The sequence below is a fragment of the Myxine glutinosa genome, chromosome 14 (assembly GCF_964187855.1).
Source record: "Myxine glutinosa chromosome 14, kmMyxGlut1.1, whole genome shotgun sequence".
NCBI lineage: Eukaryota > Metazoa > Chordata > Myxini > Myxiniformes > Myxinidae > Myxine > Myxine glutinosa.
Window position 1 is genome coordinate 73,377,224 of NC_136274.1, and position 26,664 is coordinate 73,403,887.

General features: G+C 46.6%; 2 protein-coding genes across 7 annotated transcripts in view; both read right to left on the reverse strand.

Annotated features, from left to right (window-relative positions):
- LOC137415355 (integrin alpha-M) overlaps positions 1-8,926 on the reverse strand; it is a 393,088-nt gene extending 384,162 nt beyond the window's left edge. Inside the window, exon 1 of the mRNA XM_068100954.2 lies at positions 8,710-8,926. Coding sequence (XP_067957055.2) covers positions 8,710-8,808 — 99 coding nt within the window. The 5' untranslated portion in view covers positions 8,809-8,926. The remainder of the gene's footprint in view (positions 1-8,709) is intronic.
- Positions 8,927-9,029: 103 nt separating this feature from the next.
- The window catches only part of SFSWAP (splicing factor SWAP), a 47,755-nt gene continuing 30,120 nt past the window's right edge, over positions 9,030-26,664 (reverse strand). For 3 of the 6 annotated variants that reach the window (XM_078768171.1, XM_078768173.1, XM_068100957.2), the window contains exons 8-18: positions 23,875-24,106; positions 23,615-23,746; positions 23,305-23,401; positions 20,476-20,641; positions 19,977-20,333; positions 11,302-11,480; positions 10,451-10,782; positions 10,252-10,338; positions 9,967-10,103; positions 9,656-9,725; positions 9,030-9,560 (exon numbers count right to left, since the gene is read on the reverse strand). In XM_078768171.1, the coding sequence (XP_078624297.1) occupies positions 9,554-9,560; positions 9,656-9,725; positions 9,967-10,103; positions 10,252-10,338; positions 10,451-10,782; positions 11,302-11,480; positions 19,977-20,333; positions 20,476-20,641; positions 23,305-23,401; positions 23,615-23,746; positions 23,875-24,106 (1,796 nt within the window). In that variant the 3' untranslated portion in view covers positions 9,030-9,553. Of the gene's footprint in view, positions 9,561-9,655; positions 9,726-9,932; positions 10,104-10,251; positions 10,339-10,450; positions 10,783-11,301; positions 11,481-19,976; positions 20,334-20,475; positions 20,642-23,304; positions 23,402-23,614; positions 23,747-23,874; positions 24,107-26,664 lie in introns of all 6 variants that reach the window. The other 3 variants (XM_068100956.2, XM_078768172.1, XM_068100955.2) reach the window with 1 other exon arrangement.

A 26,664-nucleotide genomic window follows, 5' to 3' on the forward strand; every position in this document is an offset into this window, starting at 1 on the left:
CCTTTAACGAATTTGCTGAGAAAAGAGACCAAGTTTGTTTGGGATGACAAATGCCAGGCTGCCTTTGCCCACGTCAAAGCGATATTAATGAGCTCTCCTGTCCTAGCAGCGCCGGATTTTCAAGAACCTTCAAGTTGGCCATTGATGCAAGTGATGTGGGGGCTGGGGCAGTTCTATTACAGGAAGATGAGGATGGCGTGGATCACCCGGTGTGCTACTATTCCAAAAAGTTTAACAAACATCAGGCAAATTATGCCACTGTGGAATAAGAGTCCCTTGCTCTCCTGCTAGTGCTTCAGCATTATGAGGTGTATCTGGGAACTACTACCTTTCCTATAAATGTTTTCACTGATCACAACCCCTTAACCTTCATTCAAAAAATGAAAAATGAAAAATCAGAGGTTGATGAGATGGAGTTTGGCTTTGCAGGAGTTCAACTTGGAAATTGAGCGTGTAAAGGGCAGGGACAATGCCGTTGCTGATGCTTTATCCAGTGAACTAACTTTGAAAATTCCTGTAGGGTGTTTGGAAGTTTTGTTGCTTTCTTCTGGGGAATATTAATTATTGTTGCTCACGGGAATTGATCATTTTGGTGTGAGTTTTACTTTTGTTTGTTAAAAAGGGTTTTTGCATGAAAAGAAAGTTTTCACTATGTTCAAACTTTCTTTCTTGAGGGTGGGGAGTGTTACGGATTCGTCACTTCCGTCGTTGGGGTTTTCATCCACTGTAAGCATTTTTGATTCCATGTACTATTATTGTTAAAGTGAAATGGAGATAACTGTTTGCAAAAGGTGAAAAATTAGTGTTTTAAAAGAAACCGGAAACCGAATCGGGAGAAAACCAGAAGGAGAGGAGGAAGAAAAAAGCGGAGCAAGGAGGTCGAGAAGAAAAAGTCGAGCTGCTTTGAGGTCTCGAGGAGACGCTGGCGAACGTGGGTCACGAGCGAACTTTGGTTTTCCCGGCAAAGGGATTCCTGTGACAGAGTCGTGATCTCAGTGACAGATAAACCTGCGTGATGGGTTTTGCGGTTGATTCCGGAGAGAATCGGTGTTGGAGAGCAGGTACGCCTCCATTACGGGCCCGCCGGCCATCTCGCCTCGCTCCCGCCATTTCGCATCGCTCCAGCCTTTTCGCGTCGCTCCAGCCATTTCACCGCACCCGACCGTTAACCTGGTTTGCATGTGTAACATGGATTTCGAGTGGGAATTTGCGGTCCTCCGTTTGGGAGCCGTTGAACATTCATACCCAGAGGTGATTTCCCAGTCGCCTTTTGGGTGCACCTTTGTGCCTCTTCGGCAGCGTTGACTGTCAGCCGACTTGGATTCTGGTCTCGATACGACCTTTTTCTTGCGATCACCAGAGCGTGGATCGACTTTGGCTTGGTGCCGGGACAGAGACTTTGGGGAATGTTCTTTTCGCTCACTTGGAGCACAGTGAGTTATTGAGTAAGAAACTGATGGTATCATCATAGGAAGTATATGGTATTTTGGTTGTGCAATTGAAAGAATATTGTACTTGTGCTGTTATTCTTGGGTGACATTAATACAATACTTGTTTTTTTGGTAACAATTGGTTGGTGTGGTTTCACCATTGGTCATTGACACACAGAATAACACATCTTTCTGCCGTGACTCCTTTCGGGGCTCGGAGGTACACCGTGACCGGGGTTTTGGGAGGAGCACGTAACAATAGTCAAAATCAAATCTTCATCCTGGTGAAAAAGGCATTTCAGGCCGGAAGTGTACTCGACAGGAAGTGCAGGGAATGACCAAAAATTCGTGTTTTGGGAATTCAAAATGTTAAAACATCCATTCTCAAATCTCTTTAAAAAATCATTGCGGAAACGTTCTGCAGAGTTGGGTGTTTCATATTCATTGTTATGTCGCACAATAAAAGACCTTCACATGAAGACGTATAAACCAAATGTCATTTGTGAATTCAGATGCAGATCATGACAACAGGTTAACGTCTTGTGACGTGCATTGTCACTCTTGTGCCGTGACAACGGGAGGACGTCACACGGATGCACTTGATGTCTAAGGAGGTATTGTAATTGTTGTATTTCTGCAATATGTTATTATTACCTCTGCCACCGAAGGTGGATGGAGGTTATGTTTTCACCCCCGTACCTGTGGTACACTGTCTGTCTGTGAACACGATATCTCAAAATGTTGTGGACGGATTCGGACGAAACTTGGTGGAGAGGTTGCGTATGTCACAAGGAAGAATTAATTACATTTTGGTGAACATTCGAATCTGGATCCAGATCAGAGTTTTAAAGTGATTCTTCGCAATTAAGTGATAAGGCTAATACCGATATATACCGATAGCACGATATCTCAAAAAGCGTTAGATGGATTTAGACAAAACGTGATGGACAGGTTGGGTTGTGTGACAAGACCGAATGGATTAGATTTTGGTGAAGATCCCAAGATGGATTCGGATATGAGGATTATTTAATTTTTAGGTGATTCTTGATCACCATTGAGAGATCGGACGCAAAGCGATATACGATATATAGCACGATATTTCAAAAAGTCTTTCTGTCTTCTACCGACTCCTCTCCGGCCTTGCTCCCCCAGCTCTCTCTGTGCTCTGTCCCCCAAATATTCCTACAGGTCGCACAAGATCTGCCAGCAACCCTCTGATGGTTAAACTGCCGAAATCTCGGCTCTCTGCTCACCTTCACTCTTTCATTCCTCTTTTCTCCCGCCTGTGGAACAAACTCCCACACTCCCTTCAATCCCTCTCCTCCCTCCAGGTCTTTAAAACAGCTGTTCACCACCATCTCTTATCTTCCCCCATCCATAACCTTGATCTTTTCTACCCCCACTAATTCACCCCAGATCCACCTTGTTTGAAATTCCAACTTATTTCCTGGAAATCCTGGCAGTGTCCATATGTTTATACCTCTCCCACCCACCCCCCCCCCTTCACATGCCTCCCCCCCTTCACATGCCTCCCCCCCAAAGCCCTCTCCCTCCCACAGATCTCTCGATGTCTCCATGTCTCTCGGTCCCTGCTCTCAAATGTTGTGTTTGTGTCCTTCCCCCTCTCTCCCCATCTTGTCTACCGCTCCCGATGTTATTTGTTTTATGTGTCTGTTTGTCTTTCTGTGTGATTAATGTTCGCTCTTTCACGAGCCTCGATCTTGTATACAAAAAAAAAAAAAAAAAAAAAAAATAAATAAATAAATAAATAAATAAAAAAAGTTGTGGACGAGTTATGACTAAACTTGGGGGATGAGGTGGTTAGGTGAAAAGAACAAGCAGATTTGGTTCAGGTCCGAATCCAGATCCAGCCTATGAGTGGGATACAAAATAGAAACTGATCAGCCTGGCGGAGGTACAGTCGTGGCCAAAAATAATGGCACCGTTGCACTTTTTTCAAATAATGCACCATTTCTTCCAGAAAATTGTTGAAATTAAAAAAATATTTTGTTATCCACATATGTATTTCTTTTGTATGCAGTGGAACAAAACAAAAAAGCTGAAAAAATTACGAAATCTTAGCTTATTCCACACAGAAATCCTAAAATGGCCCAGACAATATTATTGGCACCTTTTAGAAGTTGTTAGAAATAATTAGATTTCAAGCAGGTGATTTTCCTTTACTTTGGAATTGAACTCACCTGTGTTGAGTTGCAGGTGCCTGCAATATAAAAATCACTCATTCAACCAGTTTGAATAGAGAAAAGGAGTTATTCTGCTGTTTTGTGTCACTGTGTGTACTGCAATGAGCATGGAGAAAAGAAAAAAACCCAGAGAATTGTCTGAGGAGGTCAGGCACAAGATTGTAGCCAAGCATGGACAATCTCAAGGCTACAAGTCCATCTCCAGAGACCTCAATGTTCACCATACGCAATGTTATCAGGAAGATTAAGGCCCATGGCACTGTCGTACACTTCCCTGGACATGGCCGCAAGAGAGGATTTGATTGAAAATTGCCACGAAGGATTGTTCGAATGGTGGAGAAAGCACCTCGATCAACTGCCAAACAGATTCAAGCTGACCTTCAGACACAGGTACGACAGTTTCAACTCGCACCATCTGTCGCCAAATCAATGAAAGGGGGTTCTATGGTAGGATACCCAAGAGGACCCGACCACACTGATGAGAGAGAGAGAGACATAAGAAAGCCCAACTGAACTTTTCCCAAACACACCTGAACAAGCCAAAATCCTTCTGGGAGAATGTCCTGTGGACAGATGATACCAAATTAGAGCTTTTTTGTAAAGCACATCATCTCTATCTTTACAGAAAACAAAATGAAGCCTTCAAAGAAAAGAACACCTTCCCGACAGTCAAACATGGAGGAGCTTGTGAGATTTTGCTTTTGCTGTGCTGCCTCTGGCCCTGGGTGCCTTGAATGTGTACATCGCATCATGAAATCGGTAGATTACCAAGGCATTTTGGAACGCAATGTTCAACCCAGTATCAGAAAGCTGGGTCTCCGTCAAAGGTCATGGGTCTTGCAGCAGGACAATGACCCCAAAACACACTTCAAAAATCACCCAGGAATGGTTCAAGACAAAACGCTGGACTGTTCTGAAGTGGCCAGCAATGAGTCCAGATCTCAATCCCATGGAACACCTGTGGGGAGATCTGAAAACAGCAGTTGGGAGAAGGCACCCTTTAAATCTGGGAGAACTGGAGCAGTTTGCACAATAAGAGTGGGCCAAACTGCCAGTAGAGAGGTGGAGGAAGCTCATACATGGCTCTAGGAAATGCTTGACTACAGTTATTTTATGCAAAGGCTGTGCTACCAAATATTAAGTCGAGGGTGTCAATAATTTTATCAATGCCATTTCTCTTTATTTTCTGATTTCAAATGAAATATTAAGCTCTGAATCAAAAACAAATGTTCTGTAATATTAACAGTGAAATAAAGAATTGTGGAGACCAAATATGTTCAATTTCAACTTATTTTAGAGAAAATTGTGTAACAGGCAGTCCCCGGGTTACGAACGAGTTCCGTTTTTAAGTCTGTCTGTAAGTCGAATTTGTATGTAAGTTGGAACAGTTACGTACGGTTCACATCTAGTGTCAATTAGTCAAATGTTTGTCTTTGTATATAGTATATATTTTACCTAAAACATCTATAGGTATAAAAAAGATGAAAAACATTTCTTAAACTGTTTAGACAGAAAAGAAAAGATAATGATTAAAGGTTGTTTTTTTTGTTTTTTTTTGTATACAAGATCGAGGCTCGTGAAAGAGCGAACATTAATCACACAGAAAGACAAACAGACACACAAAACAAATAACATCGGGAGCGGTAGACAAGATGGGGAGAGAGGGGGAAGGACACAAACACAACATTTGAGAGCAGGGACCGAGAGACATGGAGACATCGAGAGAACTGTGGGAGGGAGAGGGCTTTGGGGGGAGGCATGGGAAGGGGGGGGGGGGGGGGTGGGAGAGGTATAAAACATATGGACACTGCCAAGACTTCCAGGAAAGAAGTTGGAATTTCAAACAAGGTGGATCTGGGGTGAATTAGTGGGGGTAGAAAAGATCAAGGTTTTGGATGGGGGAAGATAAGAGATGGTGGTGAACAGCTTACTCTCGTTCCAATTACAGGTTAACACTTACTCTCGTTCCAATTGATGTCTTGCAAACCTTGAAACGATCATACCTTGATATATCTCTCCGAGATGATGGGCCTGGTGTTGGGGAGGATGGACCTGGTGCTGGTCAATATTCTTAAAGTAAACATCAAGGTTGGCTTGAACAGAGCTTTTCTCATATTTCTCTTGTCTACCGCTCCCCTTATTATATACTATGTGTCTGTTTGATTTTTTTTTTTCTGTGTGATAAATGTTAGCTCTTTCACGACCCTCGATTCTGTATACAACAAAAGGAATTTTTTTTTTTTTACTATTTTTTTAATAATAGGCTTTACGGAGGTCGGTACGTAAGTACGGGCGTTCGTAAGTCGGGCGTTCGTAACCCGGGGACTGCCTGTATTTGAAAAAAGTGTAAGGGTGCCAACATTTTTGGCCATGGCTGTATGTGCTCTACCGAGCGCTGTTCTCGTGTATTACTGTTATTACCCTGCGCTCGCGAAGCGAAAAGCAGGGTTAAGGATTCAGTTACGTTAGTGTGCAATCCGTGTCTGCATTTTAAAAATTCATTTTCTCAGCATCCGTTGGTCCGATTGACACAAAATTTTACCATAGAAGCGCCTCCGCCTGTATAATGTTTTTATTCATAATTATGACGTCATATGTCATGTGGTACAGGCGCCATCTTGGGAAAAAACGATAAATGTTGCACCTCTATCTCCAAAACCGCTGCTTGGAAAAAATTGAAACATGGCTCATTGTACAGAACTCCATATGGGGAATCGGTGTTGTTAACGATGACATCATTGGTGCCATAATTATGTCACAATTCGACAGGGACAACGCTTCGGCTGATCAGTTTGAAATGTATTGAGCGTGATCTGTGCAACAATTATATTAGAGAATAGAAATTTATGATGTCATCGCTCACGTGTTCTGGCAGCCATATTGGATCAAAGAAAAAAATGTTCAAAAACAGAAGAGTTGGCTCACACCAAGTTGACTGCGCCAGGTAAATATACTATGAATACCATACAGTTACTCCTGGGGCTTATCGCTCAACCTGGTAGATGGTATAAAGAAATATTGTGTAAGCAGGTAAAACCGTGTCCTGGGACTTATCACTCACCCTGTAGATGACAATGTCAAGGAACTCTCAATCAATAGACAAGACACGATGGTGGTTTCCGTGATCTACTCTCAGAGGTAAGAAATTATTAATTACTGGTAATTAATTATGTATTGATTATGTATGTTTTATCATTAATTAAGTAGTTTAGTCACTGCTGTGAATAGAAACAGGTTGAGATGGTTTGGTCATGTGTTGAGGAAGGATGAAAGTGACTGGTTGAGAAGAGTGATGGAAATGAATGTAGAAGGAAGTAGAGGATGGGGAAGACCGAGAAAGACTTGGCTAAAGATGGTGGAAGAAGAAATGCGGGCAAGGGGGTTAACAAGGAGAGATGCAGAAAATAGGGCAAAATGGAGAAGATTGTCATGGGGACCGCAAGGCTAGCCCCCGCTCTGGTAGGGAAAATGGCCTTAAAATGCATGTTGTTGTTGTTGTAGTCACTGTGCGTGCTCTCTCCTGACTTGCCAGCAGTCCGCGTTGTATTGCGTTTAGGATAGAAATGACAAGTTTCATATCTGTGTGTGCGTGGTGCCTGCAGTAATTAGGGGGAACGATGGGGGCGCGGAGGGGGGGGGGAAGGTCCGTGGGGCTCCATGGGGCCCACGGACTTTAATACGGCCCTGCGAGTTACACACCCAATCTCTCCACCAAATTTAGTCTAGATCCATCCATAACGTTTTGCGATAACATGTTCATAAACAAACATAAGAAAACAATCACTCATACAGCGGCACTTGGCAAAACAGAACAAAGTAGAATGGCACTAAGTAGAGCACATACCTCTGCCAGGATGAACATTATATGTTTTGCATCCCACTGATAGGCTGGATCTGAACCAAAAACTCAAATCCACCTAGTTTTGTCATAACTCGTCCGCACCTTTTTGAGATATGATATATATAGTTTTTGGTCCGATGTCTCAGTTTTAGGAACTAGGCCAATGTTGACCTTATGACCTCAAAACGGTCATACGCTTATAACCTAAGTTGACCTTATGACCTAAGAATTCAGTGACCAGATATGCAAATCCTCTTCAAATTTCAAGTCAATCGGATGAAAATTGAGGATTTTAGAAATTTGACAAAGTGGGTGACATTTGGCCTACGTTGACCTATTGACCTTTTTACCCCCAAAAACAATAGTCTTCTTGCTTATTATGACCAAAAATTAATATACTCAGAGATAGTTTGATTTCAATTAACAGCTTCTTTATTGAAAAGTTAATGTGACAGCTTATCGGCCATTTCAAGGAAGAAAATGTGTGGAGGGCACGGACGTAGTGACGTCCTCGTGCTGTCGCTGGTGTTGACGTTCCCTCTGAGATTGTTGTTTAAAATTTCCCTCAAACATCGTTCCACGATGAAATTGGGATGCAGGAAGGTTGGGTGGATGTGTAACTATCTGATTCTCCATTAATGAATGCCTCATGATGTCTTCATTGCGGCTCAAAGGTCTGCTGTGTCCAATAGTGACGTAATGGACCTCCCGCATTGTACAACCCACTCGAACCCACACCAGTGAGGCTTTCAACAACCACTAAACCACACCATATATCGTTTCAGAGAAATATAAACTTACACATGTACAGTACATACAGTAGTGCTATGACGATTATTGCAGGGATGAATTATATCGTTTTTAAAACATAAAAATACATAAGGATAAAAAAAAAACTTTTTAAAAGTTTATATTGGGCACATGCGCTTGACCATGACTGTGACGTCACTTGCAGAATTTGTCCCTTCAAGCACTTACAAAACAAAAATGTGTCGACGCAGTCTCCAGCAACACTCAGTCATATAGTCAGAGTAGCGAAAGGGTTACCAGCTGTCGGTCTTGTATCGAGATCAACAGCTGGTAACCCTTTCGGAGCTCAAGGCACAACCACTTGATGTTGAACAAACGCGTCACATGAAACAACGTGAACCCTACGCGACGTGCTTCTCTCCCCTCTATGTACAAACCAAATCGCCCGGCCAGACGTGGTATTGTCGAGCTCCCGGATACTCACGATGCCTCGTGCCGCATGTCCGTGCTGCACTTCGGATGGAGCGGACGCCGCACGCAGAGACGCCAGCGCACTCAGGATGAGCACCAGATGCGGCCACATGGTGCGTGGTCCGGGACGGGACTGGGGAGCAGGTGCTGTGGCGCCCGTTCTTAGAGTGGATCGATAAACATTTCCGCCTGTGATGCGGGTCACTCAGAGTGGAAGAGGACGGACAGGAAAGGCAGGGGGGAGGAGGGAGTGCGGGTGTATATGTGTTGGAACACGTGGTCCACCATAATCTGTACTAAAAATATAAAGCAAAAAGAAAACAAAAACCGAAGCAACTTTAAAACTTTTATTCAAACATCGCTCAAAAGACATTTTTACATCAAAACACCCCACCAAAAGGCCAATACTTTCATTTATACAAATTTCATCCACAAAACGGTGCCTTGGGATTCTACTATTGCAGGTGCAACCACAAGACCGGGCTTCGTGAATCACCTTCGTGGCATTTCAAAAGTGCAAGTGTTACGGGATATCGAACAGAATCCCAGGAAAGCGTGGCGTCCGACATCCTTATGAAGTACGCCGGATGTACCTCCACCGAAGCGGTACTCCGGTTAGTGACCGGGTCAGCCGGACCGCAACCCTCGGGAAGGACGTAAAGAAAGAAGAATAACTTGAACCTCTTGGTTTTACCACAAGCTGTCTTTCAGCTCGAGGTGCGAAACCCGGAGTTTCAACCACGGCGAATGGCAGCGATACTCTCGTTCCGGATACGTCAGCGAGCACATCCACACCTATAGTCAACTCAAGCTTGAGGAGTCCTGGCTAGACACCAGCATTGCCTTCACCTTTGCCATTATGTCCTATGGTAAACGCAGAAAGATGAACCAAGCAGATGCAGGTAGCATTCTTCCTAAAGTACACAGGCAAAACCTACGATACTCCGAATACCCCTTACCTGCGTGATTTTGGTCTGGAGGGAGGAGAGCACCGGAGAGTCCGACCCTTCCCATTCTCGAGAGAACGATCTGAGACCCAAGGAGAGGATAGAGTTCATTATGGCTTCACGTGAAAGTTACTCTCACAAAGTAGTGTCAACGATGTGACGATGGATGTGAAAAACCACTGGACAGCTATTTCTAAGTTTTAACGGGAATAATACTCAGATTTTAGGAAAAACAGGAATATGGTTTCAGAGGATTTTCAAGCTGTACGGAACCCAATCTAGGCCCTGCCTGGCAGGAGAGCGGCCAATGGCCTCAGATGCACCATTGAGACCGGAGGAAGGGCGTCCCGCGTGCTTGGACGGCGGCGAGGTCGGCATGCAGGGCGAGCGAGACCGGTGATGCCTTGCCTGAGAGTGCGGACGAGAACCCAATGGGTGCTTTCTGTGGCGCTCTTGAGACCTGGACGAAGACCAACGTGGATCCTGTTAATGTACTTCTTACACACCGTCGAGATAAATAATTAACAATGGCAGCAGAAAATGCATTTGTCATGAAAAAAAAAAGGAAGAGCAATGGAAAGTGCATTGGTTCGGGGTTAAAGGTATACCTAGGTGTGGGTTCAGGGTTTGCTGTAACTCGGTAAGCACTGGGGAGGGTATCCTCATTTATCCTCTCTGTAGAGGGAGATGGTGACCTGGAAGGGAGAAAAGCCAAGTCGGATAAACTGGGTGTGAAAAAGTAAACAAAGTGTACTTCTTTATTTTAAGCTTGGCTCACAAAAGAGTTTGTTCCATCGAACGACTCACCTGGACTGCCTTGCACTCCTGTATGCACTGGGTAGTGAGTGCTTCGTCTTTGAATGCGAGTGCATACGCGAGTGAGAACTCTCCTTTTTCGATTTCTTCTTTTTCCGCTTTCCGCGCGATTCACCTTCATGTTTGCGCCGCCGATGGGAACCCAAAGACGTCACCAACTCCGCCTCCGGAATGCTCGCCACCTTCTCCGCGGGCCGACTCGGTGGATTCGCCACACGCAGGACGGGGCTATTCCGAGCCGGGGCAACGACGGGCAGTCGGCACGGCAGGGGCGGATCGGGCTGCACAAATTGCTCCAGAGGCAGTTGCGCCTCGGCCTCACACTGAATGCAAAACCACAACCCATGATGTATAATGAAAAAATGCATCAGAGATGAGACTTACAGATGTGGGGATAAACAGAATTGTTTTTTCTGCTCCATCGCAACAGTCAGAACCAGTCAACGAAAGACAAAAGTCAACATCGTTGTCGATACGATCATCCAACCCTTAGGGATATCATTTGATGGGGGGGACTAATACAAGCACTTCTGTCTGTCCTGTTTCTCCACAAATTCAGAATCTGGCTCGTCATTCCAATTAGGATAAGGCATAAAAACAAAAATGTCGCAGATGGACCCACAGAGCTCAACATTGCCAAAGGTCATTTCTGAACATCTGTTAAGCCTCCCACTCAACTTACACACAACAAAGATTGCTAATGAAAACGCGCTACACCTACACAACAAAACTGAAGTGAATCATTGGCATTTTCAAATATAGAGCACAGTAAGGGACTCAAAAGAAACCGAGTCCAACAAGGTAAGGGAAACAGCATTCAGTGGTCAAAACTGGACTCAAACCTGTGCTGGAGTTTTCAGTTTTTGCAGGAATAACTCGGCTTTCTTTTTTCTATCAGCTTGTAACTGCCGCTCACGGCTCTCTCGACACTGCAACGCCTGCCGTTCACGCACTTCTTTTGAGGCCTGCGCCAGTTTCTCTCTCGCTGCTGCCGCCAGCCGTGCCTCTAACCTCTGTTTGGCTGCAGATAAGAGATCAAAGTCACCAGGCTAGCCCAAAGGCTGCAGGATCACGGTAATGTGTACCTTCAAGCTGGAATTAGCAAATTTATAAGGAAGTTGTACAGGGTGATGTATAAAAGGATGGAAATTCTAGTTGGGAGAGAAGAGAAAACGGTCATCATTTCGTGATCGAACATGTACGTTTCCGATCAAGTAGTCTGTCCTAGTTGCTGGCAGTCCAGCTTGCCCTCACCAAAAGAAATAAAACCAAATCACCATACTAGTCAGGTCGTTTAAAAAAAAAATTATATGAATGTGTGTGTATATACAGTGCATTCAGAAAGTATTCAGACCCCTTTACTTTTTTCACATTTTGTTATGTTGCAGCCTTATGCTGAAATCGTTTAAATTCATTTTTTCCCTCATCAATCTACACTCAATACCCCATAGTGACAAAGAGAAAATAGGATTTTAGAAAGTTTTGCAAATTTATTAAAAAGAAAAAAACTGAAATATCACATCGACATAAGTATTCAGACCCTTAACTCAGTTCTTAGTTGAAGCACCTTTGGCAGCGATTACAGCCTCGAGTCTTCTTGGGTATGACGCGGCAAGCTTTGCACACCTGAATTTGGGGATTTTCTGCCATTCTTCTCTGCAGATCCACTCAACCTCTGTCAGGTTGGATGGGGACCGTCGGTGAACAGCCATTGTCAGGTCTCTCCAAAGATGTTCGATTGGGTTCAAGTCAGGGCTCTGGCTGGGCCACTCAAGGACCTTCACAAAGTTGTCCCTAAGCCACTCCTGCGTTGTCTTGGCTGTGTGCTTAGGGTCATTGTCCTGTTGGAAGGTGAACCGTCGGCCCAGTCTGAGGTCCTGAGCGCTCTGTTCCAGGTTTTCATCAAAGATATTGTGGGGGTTACCCCATTGAGGCATAATCCACAGGCACGGGACCAGTGGGTCTATTGATGGTATGGGCGTGGCGTGCGCTCGGTTGTTGGAGCCACGCCCCCTTAAGAGAATGGGGCGGAAGTGATTTGAGTTATAAAGATGCATGAGTTCCGGTCGGGTTTTAGTTCTGTTGAAATAAAGGAGCCTTGAACAAGTCAAGTGTTTCACCCTCTCGTTGTCTCGGCACACATGAGCTCCTGACCACATACAAGGCTTTCATCCGCAGCTCAATGGAATACTGCTCTCCCTTCTGGGCTGGTGCTCCTGCCTCACACCTAGCTCGTCTTTACACTGTTGCAACCAAAGCGTTCAGAATCATTGGAATCTCCTGCGATGAAGCTACCTCCGAGGGCCTTTCACTTACTCACCGCAGGCAGGTTGGTGGTCTTTCTTTCTTCTACCGACTCCTCTCCGGCCTTGCTCCTCCAGCTCTCTCTGGGCTCTGTCCCCCAAATATTCCTGCAGGTCGCACAAGATCTGCCTGCAACCCTCTTATGGTTAAACTGCCAAAATCAAGACTCTCTGGTCACCTTCACTCCTTCATTCCTCTTTTCTCCCGCCTCTGGAACAAACTCCCTCGCTCTCTTCAATCCCACTCATCCCTCCAGGTCTTTAAAACAGCTGTTCACCACCATCTCTTATCTTCCCCCATCCAAAACCTTGATCTTTTCTATGCCCGCTAATTTCACCCCAAATCCATTTTTTTGAAATACCAACTTCTTTCCTGGAAGTCCTTGGTGTCCTTGTGTTTATACTTCTCCCACCCCCGCCCCCTTCCCATGCCGCCTCCCCCCAAGCCCTCTCCCTCCCACACATTCCCGATGTCCCTGCTCTCAAATGTTGTGTTTATGTGCTTTCCCTTCTCTCCCCATCTTGTCTACCGCTCCCCTTTTTATACACTTTGTTTGTTTGTCTGTTTGATTTGTTTGTGTGATAAATGTTAGCTCTTTCACGAGCCTCAATTCTGTATACAAAAAACAACAAAAAAAACAACATTTGACCTTTCTCAAAAAAAAAAAAAAAAAAACTTTCTCTACCCGGGCTGGGCGACTCTAAGCCGTCGGAGCTTATGGACCATATGTTGTCTCTCCTGGGCAGCCACCGACCATGTTTCCTCTTCAAAGAACTGTTCCTTCAACAGCTGCCAGGACAGGTACGGTCAGCCCTGGCCAACTCGTCTGTTAAGGATTTCCACGCCCTGGCCAGGGAAGCAGACAAGTTTTTCTCCGCCAGACAGAAATGTTGTGCGGCTGCATGGGACAGCAGCCCTGTCGAGCCCACGCCGCTGGCGGACACCGTTGCGGCCGCCATTACGGCCCAGCGGCGGTAGGCCCCAGGCTTGTGCTTTTACCACGCAAGGTTTGGGCCCAAGGCCAAGGCATGCCGGCCACCCTGCAGCTTCAGCGAGTCAGGAAACGGGGTGGCCGACGCTCGTTAACTGCCATGAGCGTCGGCCGTTCGGGCAGTTTGTTGTTCATTTCGGACACCGACTCCGGACGTCGTTTCCTCTGCGACACAGGTGCCCAGGTGAGCGTTCTACCTGCGTTGGCATTGGACCAGGAGGCCGGAAGTCACGGCCCCGCCCTGGAAGCCGCCAACAGCAGTGCTATTCAGACTTTTGGCAAACGGACCATGGCACTGTGCTTTGGCGGGCAGCGGTTTACATGGGATTTTGTCACGGCGACACTCTTGCTGGGCGCTGATTTCCTCTGCGCCCACGGCCTATTGGTGGATGTTAAAAATTGGCGGCTCATTAATGCGGAGACATTCAGTTCTCGTCCATGCTCGCTGAGCGGGTCCGCCTCGACAAAGCTTGCGTGCACGCTCTCGACCTCTGATGAGTTCGCCCGCCTCCTCGCCGAGTTCCCGGCCCACCTTTTCGGCCGTTGTCGTCAGTCACGGAGTGGAGCATCACATTCCGACCACCGGCCCGCCCATCTATGCCCGGGCTCGACGCCTCGACCTGGCGAAACTCGCTATCGCAAAGGCGGAGTTCGACACGTTGGGGCGTCTTGGCATCGTGCGAAGGTCCGACAGCCCGTGGGCCTCGCCTCTCCACATTGCGCCGAAGCCGGGTGGCGGTTGGCGCCCGTGCGGGGATTATCGCCGCCTTAACGACGCCACTACCCCTGACTGCTACCCAATCCCGCACATCCAGAATTTTTCTGCCCGCTTGGCCGGTAAAGTTTTTTTTTTCCTAAGGTGGACCTCGTTCATGGTTACCACCAGGTCCCCGTCCGGCCGCAGGACGTTCCTAAGATCGCGGTGATTATACCGTTCTGGCTTTTCAAATTCCTCCGTATGCCTTTTGGGCTCAAGAACGCGGCCCAGGCTTTCCAGCGCCTGATGGACAGCGTGTTGCGGGATTTGCCGTTTCTGTTCGTCTACCTGGACGATATCCTCATCGCCAGCGCTTCCAGGACGGAGCACATGCTTCACCTCCGAGCGCTCTTTGAACGCCTCAGTCAGCACGGCCTGATCAATAACCCGGCCAAGTGCTTGTTCGGGGTGGCCTCAATTGACATTCTCGGCCACCGCATCACGAGGGAGGGGGCCGGCGTCCCACTGCCGTCTAAAGTGGAGGCTGTGAAGGGTTTTCCGCGGCCCCTCACCGTCAAGGCCCTGCAGGAGTTTTTGGGCATGGTGAACTTTTACCATCGTTTCGTGCCTCGACACAATCCCCAGCTGATGCGGCCCCTTCATGAGGCCCTCAAGGGCAAGCCTACCAAACGCGCCATTGACTAGACCGAGGAGATGGCCAACGCTTTCACGGATGCTAAACTGGCCCTCGCCAGCGCAACCATGCTGGCGCATCCATCGCCCGACGCACCGATTGCTCTCACCACGGACGCTTCGGACGCGGTTGGCGCCGTGCACGAGCAGTGGGTCAACGGGGCCTGGCAGCCGCTTGCTTTTTTTAGCCGGCAGCTCCGCCATAACGAACGAAAGTACAGTACCTTCGATCGTGAGCTCCTAGGCCTCTACCTAGCTGTCCGACACTTCCGTTACCTGTTGGAAGCCCGCCCGTTCACGGCATTTGTGGACCACAAGCCCCTGGTTTTTGCCATGGCCAAGGTCTCGGAGCCGTGGTCTGCCCGTCAACCATGCCAGCTCTCCTTCGTTTCCGAGTTCACGACGGACATCCAACATGTTGCTGGGAAGGATAATACGGTCGCCGATTGTCTCTCCCGGTCCATAGCTGGCGCGGTTCACCTTGGCATCGACTATGCCCGCATGGCGGCCGATCAGATCTCCGACCCGGATGTCCAGGCCTGCAGGGCGGCGGTCACGGGGCTTCGACTGTCGGATGTGCCGTTCAGGAACACGGGCACCATGCTACTGTGCGACGTTTCTTTGTGACAGCCTCGCCCTGTCGTACCCACCGGCTGGAGACGGCTGGTGTTCGATGCCATCCACGGTCTTTCTCACCCGGGCAGGAAGGCGTCGCAAAAGTTAGTGGCGCCGAAGTTCGTCAGGCACGGGCTCAGGAAGGATGTGCGCGACTGGGCCAACACTTGCGTCGAGTGCCAAGGCTCGAAGGTGCATTGCCAAACCCAGGCCCCGTTGGTGCCATTCACAGTGCCCGAGCAACGGTTTGACCATGTTAACGTGGACCTGGTAGGGCGCCTCCCCCCCTCGCGGGGATTCACCCACCTCCTCACGATGGTCGATAGGACCACCAGGTGGCCAGAGGCCGTCCCGCTTACATCTACAACGTCCGCCGATGTGGCCCGGGCGTTCATCGGCACTTGGGTTGACAGTTTGGGCGCCCCCTCGGACATCTCTTCAGACAGGGGGCCCCAGTTCACTTCAGAGCTCTGGGGTGCTGTTGCCCAGGGGTTGGGGGTAAAGCTCCATCGCACCACTGCATATCATCCCCAGGCTAATGGATTGTGTGAGAGGTTCCATCACTCTATGAAAGCTGCTCTCAGGGCCAGCCTCCGGGATGACAGCTGGGCCAACAGACTCCCGTGGGTCATGGTGGGCCTCAGGACAGCCCGGAAGGAAGACCTCCAGTCCTCATCCGCTGAGCTCCTCGATGGCCAGCCGCTGCGGGTTCCCGGGGAGTTCATGCCTGACGCCACAAGCCCCTGGTCCGCTGCCCATCAGCAGTCGGTTCTCCGGGAGAATGCCAAGATGTTTGCACCAGTGCCCACATCTCAACATGGTTTGCCTCAGGCCCACGTCCCGCCGGATCTACATACAGCGGAGTACGTCTTTGTTCGCCATGACGCACACCGGGGGCTGCTTCGGCCGCCTTACGACGGGCCTTTCCGCGTTCTGGAGGCCGGGGCCAAGTCCTTCGTGGTCAACATCGGCGGCAAAGCGGACCACCTTTCGGTGGACTGCCTCAAGCCGGCTCACTTGGACCTAGACCAGCCCCCTCGGTTGGCTCAACCCCCACGGCGGGGCCTTTCCCCGTCGGGTAAGTCCCCGGTTGGCCCGCCTACCGCCAGGCCACTAACAGTCCCTGCTCGGGTCATCAGGGGTCGTTTCGGCTGGGTGGTTAAGGCCCCCCGAAAACTGACATTACCCGTGCGAGTGAATTCTGGGGGGCGCATGTGGGGGTTACCCCATTGAGGCATAATCCACAGTCACGGGACCAGTGGGTCTATTGATGGTATGGGCGTGGCGTGCGCTCGGTTGTTGGAGCCACGCCCCCTTAAGAGGCTGGGGCGGAAGTGATTTGAGTTATAAAGATGCATGAGTTCCAGTCGGGGTTTAGTTCTGTTGAAATAAAGGAGCCTTGAACAAGTCAAGAAGTGTTTCACCTTCTCGTTGTCCGCAACCCCAACAATATCTCTGTACTTTGCTCCGTTCATTGTTCCCTCAACCCTGACCAGTCCCCTAGTCCCTGTTGCTGAAAAACACCCCCACAGCATGATGCTGCCACCACCATGCTTCACCGCTGGGATGGTATTGGGCAGGTGATGAGCGGTGCCTGGTTTCCTCCAGACATGACGCTTAGAATTGAGGCCAAACAGTTCAATCTTAGTTTCATCAGACCACAGAATCTTGTTTCACAGTCTGAGTCCTTTAGGTGCTTTTTTGCAAACTCCAAGCGGGCTTTCATGTGTCTTTCACTGAGGAGAGGCTTCCGTCTGGCCACTCTGCCATAAAGCCCAGATCGGTGGAGTGTTGCAGTGATGGTTGTCCTTCTGGAAGTTTCTCCCATCTCCACACAGGATCTCTGGAGCTCAGCCAGAGTGACCATCGGGTTCTTGGTCACCCTCTTACCAAGGCCTTTCTCCCCCGATTGCTCAGTTTGGCCGGGCGGCGAGCCAGCTCTCGGAAGAGTCCTGGTTGTTCCAAACTTCTTCCATTTAAGAATTATGGAGGCCACTGTGGTCTTGGGAACCTTCAATGCAGCAGAATTTTTTTTGTAGGCTTCCCCAGATCTGTGCCTCGACACAATCCTCTGAGCTCTGCAGGCAGTTCCTTCGACCTCATGGCTTGGTTTTTCCTCTGATATGCATTGTCAGCTGTGAGACCTTATATAGACAGGTGTGTGCCTTTCCAAATCATGTCAAATCAATTGAATTTACCACAGGTGGACTCCAATAAAGGTGTAGAAACATCTCAAAGATGATCAAGAGAAATGGGAGGCACCTGAGCTAAATTTCATGTGTCATAGCAAAGGGTCTCAATACTTATGTCAATGTGATATTTCAGTTTTTTCTTTTTAATAAATTTGCACAACTTTCAAAAAATCCCATTTTCTCTGTCATTATGGGGGTATTGAGTGTAGATTGATGAGGAAAAAAATGAATTTAAACGATTTCAGCATCAGGCTGCGACATAACAAAATGTGAAAAAGGTGAAGCGGTCTGATTACTTTCTGAATGCACTGTATATACAGGGTGACCAAAAAAACCTCCCACATTTCGAAAGGCTGTAGCACTGGCAGTAGTGAGGCAGGAGGGGCGGGGCTAGGGTCTGTTGGTAGCCCAACCCCAACCGTCCTCAGTCGCCAACACAGCGTGGTCGGGAGCACACCGTGCGTTCGCTGTCGAAGCGTTCTTCACAAACAACCGTTCCGTGATCGCCGTGCAGAGGGCCTTTCGAAGACGTTTCAGTATTCCACGGAATCAAAACGTTCCAGATCGGAAAACCATCTTGCAGTGGGTTGAGAACTTCAGGGCAACAGGCTCAGCTTTAAAAACTGGTCGACCTAGGAGCGCTCGTACGCCTGAGAATATTGAAGCATTGAGGCGATCTGTTGTGCAGTCTCCGAGACGTTCTGCACGGAAGCATGCTTTAGCTGAAGGGATATCCCGGGAAACTGCAAGGAGAATCTTACACAAAGACCTCCACTTCCATCCATACAAAATGACGGTTGTGCAAGAACTCAATGCGAGAGACTGGATAAGCCGCAGGGAGTTATGCGAGAACATTCTGCAACGTGTTCCGGAAGATGCTGTTCTCTTGTGCAGTGACGAAGCTCATTTTCATTTGAGTGGCTCTGGAAACAAACAAAATTTTCGCTATTGTTCTGAAGACAACCCTCGCATGCTACACGAAAAACCGTTGCACTCCGATCGAGTGACTGTGTGGTGCGCTGTAGCCGATGTTGGCATCGTGGGTCCTTATTTCTTTGAAGAGGGTGGTGTAACTGTTACCGTAACTTCTGACCGTTACATTGATGTGCTCGAAAACTTTCTAAGGCCACAACTCGAACACCTTGAGCTTGAAGAACTCGATGTGTGGTTTCAGCAAGATGAAGCTACGGCACACACAGCTCGAAGATCATTGCAAGTGCTGAGGGAAATGCTTCCGGATCGGGTGATCTCGTTGCGTGGCGATGTTGGGTGGCCGGCCCGTTCCCCTGACCTCGCCCCTTGTGATTTTTTTCTGTGGGGCTACCTTAAATCACGAGTGTATACTCATCGACCCCAAACTCTTAAAGCACCTTAAGGTTGCTATTCAGCAGGAGATAGCCGCTGTTCCACCCGACATGACCCGTCGAGCCATGGCAGCCTTCAGAAATCGCCTCCAAGCGTGTATAGACAATGACGGCCACCATTTGGAGGATGTCATCTTTAAAACATGATGAATAAAAACTGTATTCAATAAAGTTTCATGTGTGCAAATAATATCTTGATTATCTTTAACCATTTTTTTTTCATTTACCTTTGAAATGTGGGAGTTTTTTTGGGGTCACCCTGTATACGTATATATAAATATATAAAATTGAACAGCTGGTCTCCATTTGATAACAAATAGAAAACTTCCAGACAGTTGGCTCACAGGAAGTTACAATCAAGATTATTCTTTTTTTTTTATGAACGCGGATCAACCAAACTATTTTCTTCGTGAAACATTATATGTTGAAGGGGGAAGGGAAGGGGAAGAGAAGGGGAAGGGAAGGAGAGGAGAGTGGGGAGGGGACTACATTAGATGATACCCAATTAATACACGTCCAAGTAATGCGAATATCCAAATTATCCAAGTAAAAATCCAAATTATCCACTGGGTAACATTTAAGATGAATTGCAGGTATGCGAGGTACACAGGAAGTTCACAAACAGAAATCTGAGCATTTAAACCAAATGTTTGAAACATACCCAGACGGGCATCCAACTCATCTTGACTCGGCTGAGGCTTTTTTTCTTCACAGATCATAGCTTGTGTGGTGACCAATGCAGGGACTGCCGTCGAGATGGCAGCAGCCACAGACAGTGAGGTCGAAGCACAGGTGGATACTGTCGTGGACGTGCCAGTGCCAGGAATGCACAGTTTTAATACCCCGGCATTCACAGTGAGTGCAGCACCCTGAGCATTTCCGGTAGAATTGCCCGCTCGTGTTTCTTCAGCTTCCTCTTCCTCGCTGCTGTCACCACCAAGGAAGGCAGTAGTCTTCTCCAGAAGCATCAGCTCCGGTTCCTTGCATCGAATGGTGAAGGTGATTGGAGCAGTGGCCACTGCAGATGAAGAGAAAGAACCCTATTGAAGCCAGAAACCAAATAATGATTTACTTTGCCATTATTGAAGGATTCATTAAAATTGACCAGGAGAAGCAAGTTCATTACGCATCAAACCAGTCAACCTTGACCTGAAGTTCACCTTTGACGTATTCTTTATCTTGAGCTTCCTCTTCACATTCTACCTCCTCCTCCTCTTTCTTCTCCCCCTCCTCCTCCCCCACCACCTCATCCAGAACAGTTTCCTCCCCCGAGCCATTTGTGGTGGCCTTGCTGTCGACATCTGTTTCTGTGGTTTCCACCGGTTTCTGTAACACGCAACGAGACAGAACTTCATTTAGGGGAACTTTTCCACCAAAGTTCCAGTGATACATCAACTTTAATAAGTTTTTTTTTTTTTGTATACTGAATCGAGGCTCGTGAAAGAGCTGACATTTACTTCACAAACAAATCAACCAGACAAACAAAATATATAAAAAGAGGGAGCGGAAGACAAGAGAAGGGGAAGCACACAAACACTTGAGAGCACACAACATTTAAGAGCAGGGAGATGTGTGGGAGGGAGAGGGCTTGGGGGGAGGAGGCGTGGGAAGGGGGGTGGGGGGATGGGAGAAGTATAAAACACAAGGACACCAAGTAGTCCGTGGGCTGAGTAGGGTTTACATGCACCCCCCCCCACAACTTAACTTCCCGGGTATGTCCATGTACCCCCCACCCTAGGGGGTAGGAAAAACCATGTTAACAGAAAAAAAACTCATTCCCAAGGCATATTTTGATGTTACGCCCCCTGTGTCAGTGATTTCCGAAAATTAGGGGTAGGCGAAATTCAAATGGCCATAACTTTTTACCTAGTCATCCTATGGTTGCATATGACCCCTCAAAATGTTTGTCCTGGGACACTCTTTACAATGATGTGTTATATGCAAATGAGGTCACTAATGAGGTCAAACTATGAGGGAATGAGTTTTTTTTCTGTTAACATGGTTTTTCCTAACCCCTAGGGTGGGGGGTACATGGACATACCCGGGAAGTTGTGGGGGGAGGGGGGGGTGCATGTAAACCCTACTCAGCCCACGGACTAAAGGACTTCCAGGACAGAAGTTGGTATTTTAAAAAAGTGGAATTGGGGTGAAATTAGCAGGGATAGAAAAGATCAAGGTTTTGGATGGGGGAAGATAAGAGATGGTGGTGAACAGCTGTTTTAAAGACCTGGAGGGTGGAGTGGGATTGAAGAGAGTGAGGGAGTTTGTTCCAGAGGTGGGAGAAAAGAGGAATGAAGGAGTGAAGGTGAGCAGAGAGTCTTGATTTTGGCAGTTTAACCATAAGAGGGTTGCAGGCAGATCTTGTGCGCCCTGTAGGAATATTTGCAGGACAGAGCCCAGAGAGAGCTGGGGGGGGGGGGGCAAGGCCAGAGAGGAGTCGGTAGAAGACGGAAAGACCACCAACCTGCCTGCGGTGAGTGAGTGAGAGGCCCTTGGAGTTAGCTTCATCGCGGGAGATTCCAATGATTCTGAATGCTTTGGTTTCAACAGCGTGAAGACAAGCTAGGTGTGAGGCAGGAGCACCAGCCCAGAGGGGAGAGCAGTATTCCATTGAGCTGTGGATGAAAGCCTTGTATGTGGTGAGGAGCTCAGGTGTGCCAAGGAAGGACTTCGCACAACGGAGGATGCCCAGTCGGCGACTGGCTTTGGAGGCCAGATTTGAAATGTGGTTTTCCCAGGAAAGATCATGGCAGATAGTGAGACCCAAAAGCTTGAGTGACAGAACTTCTTGGAGAGGATTATTCAGAAAGTGGATGGGAGGGTTGTCCAGTCGGTCTTTTCGGAGAGACATCGTAAGAGTGTGAGATTTGTCAGGATTGAAAGACATGTTCCACTTGTTTGCCCAGTCTGTGATTTTGTCCAGGTCTGCAGAGAGTGAGGAGGCTGCAGACTGCCGATCTGAGGGATGAAGAATGGAGCGACAGAGAGTAGAGTCATCAGCAAAGAGATAGAGAGGATTTTCAAGAGAGTGAGAGAGATCATTGATGAAGACCAGAAAAAGCACAGGGCCCAGAACACTGCCTTGGGGAACTCCAGCCTGAACAGGAAGAGGAGATGAGAGAAACGCATTCAGGGCCACACGTTTACGACTAGAGAGGAAGTCCGCCAGCCATGCGTGGAGATTTCCATGGATACCAAAAGAGGAGAGTTTGGTGAGCAGAGCGGGGTGCCAGACCGTATCGAAGGCACGTGATATGTCAAGGGAGACAGCTCTAATTTCCTGTTTGGCATTGAGGACCTCCATCCATTGTTGAGAAAGCAGAAGCAGCATGTCCAGAGTAGAGTGACCAGGTCTGAAACCATATTTATGATCAGAGATCAAGCCATTGGAGAAGAGGAAAGATTTCATATCTGAAGCAATGATGGATTCCATGACTTTGCTGATAATTGGGAGAAGGCTGATTGGTCTGTAGTTGCTGGGATCTGTTTTTGCACCTTTTTTGTGCAAAGCGGTGATGTTGGCAGATTTCCAAGCAGATGGCAGATGACCTTGAGCAAAAGAGAGGGTGAAGAGAACAGAGAGAGGGAGTGAAAGAGCGGAAGAACAAGATTTTAGGACCCGTGGGCTGATGCCGTCAGGTCCAGTTGCAGAATCAGAGTCGAGGGTTGACAGAAACTTTTCCACCTTGTCAGGAGGAAAGGACACAGAGTCCAGGAGCAGCTGGGTACGACTGGGTACGGTGGGTACAGAGAGGGATGGGTTTGGGATGCTCAAAGTTTCAGTTGAGACGTTTTTATTCACCATTTCTCCAAAGTCAATGCAAAACTATAGCTAATGATCATGAAAGTGAGCATCTCAGACTTGAACCAGTATCAGAGGCCCATCTATTTGGCATCTCAAACAGCCAAAAGGGAGAAAGGAACTGCCATCCTGCAGAACATTAAACCCCCCCTCCCCCACCCCCCACCACAACCCCTTAAGCAAGCACCTGCGTCCAAGCATCACCCCCTTCCTTCTCGATGAACCACTTCTTCTTGAACTCATAGTAGGCGTTGTAATGGTGACCTTCCTTTAAAAACTCAAACCTGTGGTCATACAGACAGGTGTCGATTATAATGTGGCATTCGACAAATTTGACACAATGTAAGGTAATCAAATAAAGGTACAAGAGATAATTCACCAAAGGGAAACAATGACCAGAGCCCTGGCTGCATCCCCAAACAAATTTTCAACAATTCTGAATATCGCAAACATTTGACCTTCATTGCCGTAATAATCAGTCACATATGGTCAAACACCTTGTGTCATTCTTCGCCATGACGCTGAGTTCGAAGTCACGCCCGTTCTTAGCCACATACTGTGCCAGCTTGTCGATAACAGGCTGCACGTCAGGTGGTGGTGGGATCAAGTTGGGTGTTGGTGGTAACTGACTGAGGAAATAAATAAATACGTTTATATATGCTGGACAGCTTCATCCCAACCCAAAAAAATGTAAATGAAAATGATTGGCAAAAGGTCATGACGTTTTGATTTTACTGAATACGGACTTGGCACACACCTAATGCTCATGGCATCTGAAGGGCCAGGAAGGGTTTTCACGGTGAATGCAGAGGTCGACGTGTCCGTCAGTTCGGCATTGACCCCAACAGACTCGAGATGTTGGTCATAGACTTCAGGTGGAGGTGGTGGCGGTGGAAGGAGTTGGTAGCCGTCATAAGAAGCCGTTGCGGTCGTCACAGGAACGTAAGAACCATCCGGAAGTACGTAATAACCATAGTATGCAGCCAGCACTGTGGGGAAGTGGATGGTGAGGCAAAATAAAGAATATTTTTTTCTTTATTTCCCCTGTGTTGTAAAGAATCTTTCTTTCTTGTGTTGTAAAGTGTTGTGTTGCAATCTTTTGTTGTAAAGAAATAAAATAAAGAAAGAAAATAATCTTTCCCCTTGTGTTGTATACGAGTCCGTGTGGAGACGTCTCATTTAGGGTTTTAGTTTTACCGTGCATTTATTGTCCCTGGCATTATTGTCATTAAACCTGTATATTTGTAGCATTTGAATTCCGTGTCGGTCTTGTTTGATTATCGTGATTCGAGGACGCTCCAGTGGAAACCGTGCAGGTAAACACTCGCTGCCCTCCACCCCCGCGCGTTTTAACATCGCCATATTTTGAGTGAACGCCTCGGAGTTTAAGCTTGATTGGCCATTCGTCCCCAGGGGATCTTAATCCCCGGGAACACGGCAATATATATATATAGATATATATATAGATATATATATAGATATATATATAGATATATATATAGATATATATATAGATATATATATATATATATAGATATATATAGATATATATATATATATATATATATATATATATATATATATATATATATATATATATATATATATATATATATATATATCTATCTATCTATATACATATATATATATCTATCTATCTATATATATATTATATATATCTATCTATCTATCTATCTATCTATATATATATATATATATATATATATTAGGGTGGGCTTCAAAAAATCAAAATGCAGATTTTCTCCGGGACATGGTCTATTTTTGTTCCTTTTGGTGTCAAAGGAAACCACACCAAATTTGAATGGAATCCAATAATATTTAGGGGTGCCACATCAGTGATGAATTTTCCCCCATGCAAAAATATGAATTCCCATTTTTTGGGCTGTATATACACAAAATAAATACATAATTATATATATACATTAAATATAATATTAAAAATAAATATATAGTAAATATACATTAAATAATAATAATATATATTATATTATACATTATATATACAATTATACGATAGACAATTATACAAATATAGACAAATATAATACATTAAATAATATATTAAAAATAAATATAATATATTAAAATTTAAATATAATAAATAAATATATAGTTATACAATATATATACATTATAATTAAATATACATTAAATTTATACATAAAATATACATTAAATAATAAATATACATAAATACACATTATACATTATATATATAGTTATATACAATATATTATACATACAGTTTTGAGACTTCCTATGATCACTATCTGGGCAATTTTCATGCATGTTTTGTACAGGTTCCCGGGGTCAGGGGTACGCTTTTTTAGTGTGTAATATGTAGGCCTAACTTATTGACTGTGGCTCTTTTGTAGAGAGTGACCCTGTGGAGTAAGAATTAACAGGATTTTACCCACATTCTTGCGTATTTTGCAGATATGGCATGTGCTAGTACCAGTGTTTCATTGAAAACTTGGGCTCAGGATAATGTGTATCTCATTGGGTCCACTTCTGGAGATGCCATCAAAGGTGCCAAGCTCCCGACTGTGCATCAATCTCTTGTCCTGTTTTTCCATCACCTGAAGAAGGAGAATCGCACTGCCCGGGAGAGTGCAACCCTCACCATTGAAGAGGTTGTGAAGTTCTGGGAAAAAGCTCACCTACCTACAACGACGAAGCAGCACTGCATCCATCGTTTGGAGAGGCTATATGAAGAATGGAGGAGCCTCCAAAAAGGTGCAAAGCGGGGTGGTGCGACCCAAGAGAAAAAGGAAGCATCCTTCAAGGCCTCCTTGGAGAAGATGTTTGATCTTAGGCATGCAGATTCGGAGGCCATAATCACCAACCCCGAGGACAGGAAGTTTCTTCACGATCAATTCTCAGAGAGGAAGGCTTCAATGGGATCTGTAGACACTGTGTTGGAAGAAAAAACGAAGCGAAAGAAAGAAAGGGAAGAAAAGGAGAAGACTAAGGCAGAGAAGGAAAATAAGAGACAGGAAATGGTCATGAAGGGTGCTACTGCTATGGAAGTCACAGACTCAGACTCTGACTCTGAGACCACGGCACAGGCTGGTTCTTCATCATCTGATGGTGGGATATCTCGTCCCAAGAAAAGAAGGCCTATCAACATTGTCACTCCTGAAGTTACCTGACGGGGGAGGAGAAGCTATGGCAACCGCTGTAGTGGACACACTGAAGAGCTGGAACCTTGTGGGCAAGGTGAAGGCTTTGTCTTTTTACACAACGGCCAGCAATTCAGGTGTTCGTGGAGGGGCTGCTGTCCTCATTGAAAAGAAGCTACAGACTGAACTAATTCATTTGGCTTGCCGCCATCATGCGCACGAAATCATTCTGGGAGATGTTTTCACCACTCTTTTCGGTCCTTCATCAGGCCCTGACATCCAGCTTTTTAAGCGGTTTCAGGCGGAGTGGCCGTCCATTGCCCATCACCAACCAAAATATGGATTCACAGATCCTGATATGGCAGCTGAGTTTGCACAGAACAATGACATGATGGATGAAGCTC